The sequence below is a fragment of the Marmota marmota genome, unplaced genomic scaffold (assembly GCF_001458135.2).
Source record: "Marmota marmota marmota unplaced genomic scaffold, marMar, whole genome shotgun sequence".
NCBI lineage: Eukaryota > Metazoa > Chordata > Mammalia > Rodentia > Sciuridae > Marmota > Marmota marmota.
In genome coordinates this window covers 8,145,275-8,155,974 of record NW_025999999.1, presented here as the reverse complement: position 1 = coordinate 8,155,974, position 10,700 = coordinate 8,145,275, and the positions used below count along the sequence as shown (strand labels likewise).

The window sequence follows — 10,700 nt, the reverse complement described above, 5'->3', positions numbered from 1 at the left end:
AGCACTCACCTAGCATGTGGGAGGCACTGGGTTCCATCCTCAGCATCACATAAAAACAAATAAATAAAATAAAAATATTGTATCTAACTACAACTAAAAAAAATAAAATTAAAAAAAAAGGAAAAGAAAAAGCCAGCCTCAGCAACTGTGAGGCACTAAGCAACTCAATGAGACCCTGTCTCTAAATAAAATACAAAATAGGGCTGGGGATGTGGCTCAGTGGTTGAGTGAGTTCAATCCCCAGTACCAAAAAATAAAAAATAAATAATAATATAATAGAAGGTTGGAGATGTTGCTCAGGGATAGAGCACTTTACTAGTATGCATGAAGCCCTGGGTTCAATCCCCAGCATGAAAAAAACAAAAACAAACAAACAAAAAAACCCAGAAAATCAGTAAATTTTTAAAAATACACACATAATAAAAGCAATTTTTTCAAAAGAAGTTAAGTAACTCACCCAAGATCATATAGCTAAAAAATGACCAAGCTAGAACTTGAACCCAAACTTGTCTGGCTCTTGGAGTGGTGCTCTCAATGCTTGTGCATCGACACCTCTGGAAAGAGCAGTTACCAAGGAATTAGGACATGTGGGACTTTGCCACCATTTTATGTGTCTTTAATCTGACCTCACTTTTCTCTAGTATTAAATGATAGACTGGATGAAGTGTCTCTGACAGGCCCAGTGAGTTGTAATTCTGCTGACATTGTTATCTCTCCGATGATTCTGATTTTGATTTTACAACATGGAAAGTCCTAAGCCTTGATTGCTAATTCAGATACCATTTGCCTCTGGTGCACTCTGGGGTTATCCATGCCTGAAGAGTTCCAGGGAGGAGACCAGCTGTCCTGCCTTATCCAGCTCCTCCTCCACTGGTTTGCCCTCCAGTTGAGCCAGCCCTTGAAGAGACCTCCCCTACCCCTCATATCCTGGTTCTTGGAGAGAGGTCAGGCCTGGCTCAGCTCCAGGATTAACTTTCACAAGCCAAGAGATAACAGAATTTCAAGGTAAAGATCAGAGAAGCCCTTAAAAAGGCCTCCTGGCACCCTAAAGTTGCTACAGCTTCTCCTGCCCCAGCTATCCTTCCTGGCTGCCAGGCACCTCGCCACCATGTGGGAGCTCGTGGCTCTTCTGCTACTCACCCTAGCCTATGTCTTTTGGTCCAAGGTAAGGGTTCCTGGGGCCAAGTATCCCAAGAGCCTCCCATACCTGCCCCTGGTGGGCAGCCTGCCATTCCTCCCCAGACATGGCCACAAGCACGTCAGCTTTTTCAAGCTGCAGAAAAAATACGGACCCATCTATTCCTTTCGTGTGGGCACCAAGACTATAGTGATTATTGGCAACCACCAGCTAGCCAAGGAGGTGCTTGTCAAGAAGGGCAAGGAATTCTCCGGGCGGCCCCCTGTGGTAAGCAGTGTCCATTCTTCTTCCCTTCCCCCCACCTGGGGTTGTGCAGTTCTTAATATTCTTTCAAAATCAGACTAGTCAGGGGTGGATAAGAGGGGAGGAACTCCTCAAACTCCCCTAGCCTCTAAATTAGGAAGGAAGAATTAAAGGAGGTCCTCTAGAATGGGCTGCCCAGGAGTGGAGTGGGGTGGGTGTGTGGTCCTGAGGGGTTGTGGATCTGTCACCCCGCTCATTTCACCCCTGAACTAGATGATAATCTCTCTGGTCCTAATTTAAGGTTATATAAGGCACCTAGTCTGGCCCCAGCACGAAGTGCTCAATAAATAGCCAGTGTTGAGGCTATTCTTTGTGGAAAATGGGGGCAGTGATTCTTTCCCACTTGGGAAGTTACTGGGGAGAAGCACCCTGACTCCTAGACCAGTGAGATTGCTATTTCTCTGGAACTATCCCCATGGCTCCAGTTCAAGGGGGTGGACAACTGACCTACAGTAGCATTTCAGGACTGCGTTGACCCATTGAGCTTGCTGTTGGATAGCTATCCCAGAAATACTCCCAGTGCCCCATCTCAGTACCCTGGTGCTAATTACTCCCATAAATAGAGGGCTTTAGTCTGTCCTATCAAGACCTAACAGTCATGGTGGAATAGAACAGAGATATCCCCACATGGGAGTCAGCACCAACAGGTACCTGCTTTCTCCCCCAGAAATGGAGAGGGGCTGGGGGAGTAGGGCTGGGGCAAGGGGTGGGTGGATGGTGTGTGAGTCCTACAGCCTTGTCTGCTCTCCAAAGGTAACTCTAGGCCTCCTGTCAGACCAGTGGAAGGGCATTGCCTTTGCTGACTCCAACACTCAATGGCAGCTGCACCGGAAGCTAGTGCTGGGCACTTTTGCCCTGTTCAGGGAGGGCGACCAGAAGCTGGAGAACATCAGTGAGTGCTGGGATGGTGCCGGGGGCTGGAGCTGATCACACAGGAGCTGGGAGTGAAAAGAGGGCTGGGGAGGAGGAAAGGGTTAGGGATGGTTTATTTCAGTCTTTTCTTGGCGATTGCTACCATCTAGTGGCTAATTGCTATCTCTGCCCCACCCTGGCTAAAAAGGAACTGGTAGAGGGTGGCCAGGGTGCAAATGCAGTCCCCACCCTCACGCCTCTCTCTCCCCTCAGTATGTCGGGAAGCCAGTGTATTGTGTGATCATCTGGCCACCCGCCATGGACAAGTCATAGATTTGTCCTTTCCTGTCTTCATGGCTATACTTAACGTAATCTGCATCATCTGCTTCAACATCTCCTACAAAACTGAGGATCCAGAGTTGAGAACCATAAGGAACTTCAGTAGAAGTATCTTGGAGAATCTGGGAAATGATACTCTGGTGGACATGTTCCCCTGGTTGAAGGTGAGAATGAAGCCAAATGACACCTTCAGATCCCAGCAAACGCAGACAGTGTCCCTGATTCTTCTTTGTCTCCAGACCTATCTTTTTCCTGACCTCCTCAGCCAGTGACCTCTGCCTCATACAACCTTGGCCACTTCTCTATACAAATGGATCTGCCTTTTGAATCATGAATCTTAATAAAACTCATGATAGTGGCTCTCATTTATTTTCCAATTGTCGTGTGCCAGTATTAAGCACTCTATAAACATTAATCATTGAATTCCCCTTGGAGGTATGTTTTATTATCTTCATTGTACAGAAGAGAAAACAGGCTTAACTAGGTTAAGGAACTTGCCCTTGTCTTCAGACTCAAATTTATCTTAGTCTAAAGAGCTCCGCACATAGTAATCAGGGTTTGATGTTTGGTTAACTGGGAAGAGGAATCTGTACCCTCCTCTCTTCTTGGAGTTGTCCCTGAGGAGCCCATTCTGTGTCCCCATCTTGTCCTTCATTAAGGCTGAAGGTAAGGTTAGAGTAGAAATTCTCCTGAGACAGAAAGCTAGGATCTGTAGGATGGATTCTCATAGATGGAATAGCAAAGTGGAAGAGGAGTGGATTTGACATTTCTTTCTACTCCCCAGATTTTTCCCAATAAGACCCTGGAAGTGCTAAAGAGGTGTGTTGATGTGCGAGATGCAATACTGAATCAAATAATGAAAAAGCACAAGGTAGGTGATTGAGAAGATGAAAGTATGAGTGCAGTGGCCAGGCATAGTGGTACAAATCTGTAATCCCAGAGACTCAGGAGACTGAGGATCGCAAGTTGAAGCCCAGCCTCAGCAACTTAACAAGACCCTAAGCAACTTAGTGAGATCCATTTCAAAATAAAAGATAAAAGGGGCTGGGGATATGGCTCAGTAGTAAAGCACTCTTGGGTTCAATTCCCAATACCAGAAAGAAAGAGAAAAATATGAGTATGTTTGAAAATGTCCTGGGAACAGGACTGGGGTACATTTTGGACATTGTAATATCTGCAGAGCTTAGCAGAGTCTGGCACATAGTAGATGCACAATACAAATTGACCCAATTAATGAATGGAAGTGGTAAAGTAAGAAATAAAGGAGGAGCTTAGATGGCATCTGTCTACCCCTCAAATTTAAAGAAGGCACAGTGCTTTCTCCTACCTACGTAAACATAGGTCCTGCTAGTCTTACCTCACTTTCAAGTGTAAGAGGCCCTGACTAGTGTAACAGAAGTATGGCAGGAGTGCTGCAGGTGGAGCTCTTTCCTTATCAGTCTCAACTTTCCCCAACCCAGGAGAAATTCAACAGTGACTGTATCACCAACATGCTGGACATTTTCATGCAAGCCAAGATGAATGAAGAGAATAACAATAGTGGCCCAGACCTGGATTCAAATATGTTTTCAGATAATCACATTGTTGCCACCATGGCGGACATCTTTGGAGCTGGTGTGGAGACCACAGTCTCTGTGGTGCATTGGATTGTAGCCTTCCTGCTGCACAATCCTCAGGTGAGTTTGTCCCCACTACTGTCTTTCCATTTGCCTGGGAACCAGCCAGCATGACCTCTGCATCCCAGAGAAAAGGAGAGGCAATGCCCTGGGGCTGCCCTGTCCCTCACCGAAGTAGGTGCTGGCCCTGGCCCCAGATTAAAGCTGTTCCATCTTCTGGAAGCAGAGCCTGGGCTGTGCTGGAAAGGGTCTGTACAGGATGTGACCATTGGATTCTGCCAAGCCCATGCTTCTCTTGGGCTTGAAGCACACTGGTATGTGCATCTCCCTCTGGCTCTTAGGTGAAGAAGAAGATCCATGAGGAGATTGACCAGAATGTAGGTTTCAGCCGTACACCAACTTTCAGTGACAGGAATCACCTCCTCATGTTAGAGGCCACCATCCGAGAGGTGCTTCGCATCAGACCTGTGGCCCCAATGCTCATACCCCACAAGGCTAATACTGATTCCAGGTATGCTTTCCCTCCCAAAGACATCTAGGCCAACTCTGCTTGCCAGCCCACCTGGTTCCTCATCCATACCCGAGCCCTGCCCTCAGCCTGCGAGTTGAACGCTGACTCCTAACAATGATCAGTGGCCTTCTGATCAGTGTATCTACCACCCACTGACACTCACTGACCAATATATAGACCCACCTAATTTCCCAGGAAGCTAGCTGCTTGTTGCCCTTGGAGGCATGTGGGCTGGGATAAAGCTGTTGGAGTTCTACGCTCCTGCCCAGCCCAACAGTTGCCTTAGATATATGCATACCACATCCGCTGACAGCCATGGATGTCCCTGTGTACAGTGTCAGTACATAGTGCTTGTCTAGAGGATAGAGCTCGATTCAGATTTGATCTGTTACAAACTAAGGAAAAGACAGATGATTGGGAAATGAGGGAGTAAAGGATTCTTTTCCCCCAAGGTGGTAGAATGTGGAGACTTGGGGCTGAGTGAGGAGGGAAGGGCAATGTCACAGACCCTTTTTCCTCTCCCTCTCTGGAACAGCATTGGTGAGTATACCATCGACAAGGGCACACAGGTGATCGTCAACTTGTGGGCACTTCATCACAATGAGGAGGAGTGGAACCAGCCAAACCAGTTCATGCCAGGTAAGTCCCTGTCCCATCCTGTCATGCTCCCTAGATCACACAGCCAGCCTGGACTCTGCTCTACAGGTCCCCCCTCCCCCAAGCCTCTCTTCCCATCTGCCAAGCTTGCTACTAGAAAACTCTTGGCCCCATCTCCATGGACCTGTTGCCACGCCCACATTGTTGTAGCCTGCCAGACTATGGCTGGGTTTCCCTTGCTCTCCTTCCAATCAACTGCACCGCTCTGCGAAGTCCTCTAAGCATCTGACTCCTATTAAGCTTAGATGGTGGCATTTTCATCTGTTGACACTGCCCCCTCCCCTCCCCATCGTTCTTGATCATTTCATTTCCTCTGTGTCACGTGAAGGGCTACCTACCTGAGAGCAGAGCTTTATCTCTCTTCAGTCTGGAGGTCCTCAGACAGGGCCACATCTCTGCCTCAGCCAGGGTGGAAGCATGATTCTCCACGGCCTCATCCCTGGCTAATGCCTCCCCCTTGCCCACAGAGCGCTTCTTGGATCCAACTGGAAGCCACCTCATCTCACCGTCTCCCAGCTACCTGCCCTTTGGAGCTGGTCCCCGCTCCTGTGTAGGAGAGATCCTGGCCCGCCAGGAGATCTTCCTCTTCATAGCCTGGATGCTGCAGAGGTTCGACTTGGAGGTGCCAGATAATGGGCAGCTACCTTCCCTGGTGGGCGACCCCAAGGTGATCTTCCTGATCGATCCTTTTAAAGTGAAGATCAAGGTGCGCCAGGCTTGGAAGGAGGCCCAGGGTGAGGTTAGCACCTAGAGGGCATACCTTACTCCCCTGACCCCACCCTGTGTGACCCCACAAGAGAATTAGAGGTGCTACTCCCACCATTTCTCCCTGCTCTCAGCCCACTCTATTTTCCTTTCTGCCCTGCAGCAATGGCAGGTGTTATACATAAACTGGAGTTTTTCTTCAGAAGGAAACAGCTCACTCATTTGTACATTTGCTCGTTCTGTCAACAAATATTTTTATCCAGCATCTACTAAGTGCCATTCACTGTCCTGGGACACTCAGGCTGCCTTGTCTTATGAACCTCACATGCTAATGAAGGTTAGCAGATACATAAGAAGGTTAGAAACTCATAAAAGCTTTGAAGTCATTTATAAGACAATATGAAAAAGGCAAAAGGAGGGAATGGCCACTTTAAAAGAGGGAACTGGGGAGGTAAGAAACGTCAGGCAAAGGGATCCATGCTGAGGGAAAAGCAGGTGACAAGGTCTCAAGGTGGGAAAGGGCAGGAGGGCTACTGTGGAGCAAGTGACTGGGAGAGTGGTCCCCAGTAAGACCATGGGGCCTTTGTAAGGAGGGAGGAGATTTTCTGTTTTCTGCTACTGGGGTAACCTCTTTTACTACTGAGCTACAAACCCAAATCATTTTATTTTGAAACAGAGCCTTGCTAAATTGTCCGGGCTGAACTCAAACTTGTGATCCTCCTGCCTCAGCCTCCTGAGTAACTGGGATTATAGGTGTGCATTACCGAGCCTGTAAAAATTTAGGTTTTTATTCCAATATGATAGGAAGTCACTGGTGGATTTTAAACATTTAAATGGAACAGTCTGATTTGCATTTTTTTTTGTACTGGGAATTGAACCCAGGGGCTCTTAACCACTGAGCCACATCCTCAACCCCCATTTTTTTCTTTTAATTTTTTTTTAGTTGTAGATGAACACAGTACCTTTGTTTATTTTTATGTGGTGCTGAGGATCGAACTCAGTGACTCACATGTGTTAAGCAAATGCTCTAGCACTGAGCCTCGACCCCAGATCTCAGCTCCCATTTTTAAAAAATACATTTAATTTAGAGACAGCATCTCATGGAGTTGCTTAGGCCTCACTAAGTTGCTGAGGCTGGCTTTGACCTCGAAATCGTCCTTCCTCAGGCTCCCCAGCCACTAGAATTATAGGAATGCCTCATGCCCAGCTTGATTTGCATTTTTAAAATGCTCACCCTAGTTGCTGAGTGGAGAATGGTCTCAAGGGATGAGATGGGAGCTGGAGAATATGAGGAAGGAGCTGCTGTGCTGGTTTGGAAAAGCAACATGACAGCTTGGAACTTTGGCCCAGCGGGGGAATGGTGAGGAGTGGGAGGGTTGAGGATATATTTTGAAGGCAGAGCAATAGATCATTTACTTCGATCCAATATGCCTCCTAAATTTGGCTTTGTAACCCACAGACTGGGCCCACCATTAGCCATACCGTCACCAAAGACCAGCATGTCTCTTTCCCTCCTCCTTCCCTGGGGTAAACACTACCAGGAAAGGTTTTCTACAGCTGCCTCTGTAGCAGTGCCTGAATTTAACTTCTTCTCCACACTCAAAAACCCAGGAAGTCCAGGTATAGTGGTGCACACCTATAATCCCTGCAACTTGGGAGACCGAGACAGGAGGATCACAAGTTCCAGGCCAGCCCGGGCAATTTAGCATGACCCTGTCTCAAAAAAAAAAAAAAAAAAAAAACTTATTTTTTAAAAATTGTTTTAAAGGTCTGGGAGTGTAGCTCAGTGAGCGAGTGCCCTAGGTTCAATCCCCAGTACTGCAAAAACAAAATAAAACCTGAAAATAAAAACAACCCCAGGAAGTCTACAATGCTTCCTCGTTAGAAGATGGAGCCCAGACTCCAAAAGCAGCATCTTTAAACCTTGGCCACTGGCCAGTCTGCAAATGAAGGATGATGTCCTAAGATGCCCCAGGAGAAAATGACCCTTGCCCTTTAGCCTAGAGAGAAGCCCCATACTCAGCTCCCTGGCGCCAGCCAGACCAGAATGGAGTCATCAATGACCCAGTCTGCCCCCTCTGACTAGACAGAAAGCCCTGGAAGGGCTAGTGGGGCACAAGGCTGAGAATCTGCCTGGCTGAGTTTTAGAGAGAAGAAATCAAGGGAGCCCTGACAAAGGAGAAGCACAGGATTTCAATTACGGCAGCACTGTTTTCCTTCAAAAGACCTTTAGTAATCCATTGCTTGTAGATCGTTCCATCTTATTCCCCCCAACTCAGTCTTGGCCTTCACCAGCCAGTGACCCCAGAACCTTGCCAAAGAGCCTAAAGAAAACCTGCTGTGGTGGTGCACACCTGTAATCCCAGCCGCTCAGGGGGCTGAGGCAGAAGGATTGCAAGTTTAAGGCCAGCCTTGGTCACTTACAGAGACAAAAACAAAAAAGGGCAGGGGATACAGCTCAGTAGGACAATACTTGTCTAGCATGCACAAGGCCCTGGGTTTGATCATCAATACTGCGCACCTCATGTAAGAAGAGAACGAGACAGGGAGAGAGAGAGACTCCAGAGGAGAGAGTGGGCAGCTGTGACTGACCCGCACCCTATCACAAGAAGCCTGGGAGAGATGCTGACACCACTGTAAGCTAAAGGGAAAGATTAAGCTGGAAGTCTCCCACTTCCCTCTCGTAAGTTCCTCTGCCCCAGCTGGCTGTTGGACTAGAGCCAAGCTACCCTCAGCTCAAAGCAAGGGGGGGCAGGATTAGCTGGAGTTCAGTATTTCAGATTTGGTCAGAATTTGAAAGGCATTTTGTAGACTAGGTGATGAAGAGAGAAATATGTTGCGGAAGGCTTGTGTTCTCTGTAGAAGCAGTGGGTAAGTTTGACTGGAATAGTCTCCAACTATTGAATCAACATTGAATAACATGGAAATGAGAAACTACCCCTTCGTTTTTAAGATGAGGAAACAGAGGGCCATTGTGGAGGGATGTGCATATGTACAGCCTATTTAGCAGCAGCCTGTCACCAGAACCCATGATTTCAAAGATGCACGATGAGAAGTCAGCTATGCGTTCCCCTGTCCCTAGGGGTCATGGAAAAGTTCTCTAGCTGGGGAGAGCAACTTTCTGAAAAGTAGTGTCCTCTTAGAAAATGATCTGATGAATTTTGTTGCCCAAACTGCCCCTCCCCTGGATGAAAGGCCTTTTCCTCATTTATCTATATCACTGTATCCTTGAACCCCCTAGAGGCTCAGAGTAAATGCCTTCCTCCAAGCTGTCTCATGACTCCCAACCCACCACAAGTGTCCCCTTTTAGTCCCAACTTCTATCACTTAGTGCTGAACCCCAGATGCATCTGAGCATCTGCCTGGGCTTGAAATGGGTGTGGTATCCCCCAGGGACGCAGCCCCCCTCTATCTCTGGAGTTCGAGACTGAGCTTTCTCACGTTCTTTATCCAGCATCTCAGCACCTGACAAGTAGGTTGGACACAGGAAAGGATTCAACCAGGTGCCTTGGCTCAGTGAGAAATCAATCAACTCTACCCCCTTATGCAGAAGGAAGCTGGAAAGTCCTTGCCAAGACCCCACAGTCACCTTTTCAGCTTCAGATTGTTCTCAACTAGTAGTGAGTTTTTAAAAAAATATTTTTAGTTGTAGATGAACACGCTACCTTTATTTCATTTTTCATGTCATGCTGAGGATCGAATCCAGTGCCTCACATGTGTGAGGCAAGAGCTCTACCACTGAGCTACAACCCCAGCCCCAGTAGTAGGTTTTTAAATAAATGTTTCAAAACCAACTCAGCAGGGAGAGCACCCCTGATTTGTAGTGTTTGCCAAGAGCTACCAATGTAATGTCACTGAAAATAGAGTTTGGAAGAGATGCTAGGTAGCCTTTCATTTTTTTTTTAAACATTATATGTTATTTACTGCTGTAGTCATACATGGGACTCATCCTGAGAAATGTGTCCCTACACAGTTTCCTAACACAAATATCATAGAATGTATTTACACAAACCTAGGGGATGCAGCCTACAGCCAGCGAGGCTTAAACCTGTACAGCGTTACTGTACTGAATACTGTAGACAACACATACAATGATATTTTTGTATCTAAATATACCTAAAAGGGGTTGTTTTCACCAGCATCACCACAAACATGAGAAACGCACTGCACCAGACGTTATTATGGCTACAATACCACTAGGAGGTAGCAATGAGCAGCCCCTTTATAATCTTATGGGACCACTATCACATGTGTTCTGTGGTTGATCCAAATGGTATTGGTACATGACCTCATACACTAAATGCCATCATGTGATATTCCTACCATGCTGATTTATAAATACCTTGAAGGGTATGGATAATAACATGTAGTAAATAATTGGAAAGTGATCCACTTTGTGTATTTATCACCTTATTTTTTTTTTTTTTTTAGAAAGAATTTTTTTTTTAATATTTATTTTTAGTTCTTGGCGGACACAACATCTTTTTTTGTATGTGGTGCTGAGGATCAAACCCAGGCCGCATGCATACCAGGCGAGCGAGCTACCATGTGAGCCACATCCCCAGCCCCACCTTTGTTT

At 46.8% G+C, this 10,700-nt stretch overlaps 1 protein-coding gene across 1 annotated transcript; it reads left to right on the top strand.

Annotated features, from left to right (window-relative positions):
• Window positions 1–1,108: 1,108 nt before the first annotated feature.
• Window positions 1,109–6,250, top strand: LOC107149847 (steroid 17-alpha-hydroxylase/17,20 lyase). Its single transcript, XM_015494735.2, has 8 exons — window positions 1,109–1,405; window positions 2,195–2,333; window positions 2,567–2,796; window positions 3,417–3,503; window positions 4,093–4,308; window positions 4,590–4,759; window positions 5,295–5,398; window positions 5,884–6,250. The coding sequence occupies exons 1-8, from the start codon at window positions 1,109–1,111 to the stop codon at window positions 6,165–6,167; spliced, it is 1,527 nt and encodes a 508-aa protein (XP_015350221.1). The 3' UTR covers window positions 6,168–6,250.
• Window positions 6,251–10,700: the final 4,450 nt, after the last annotated feature.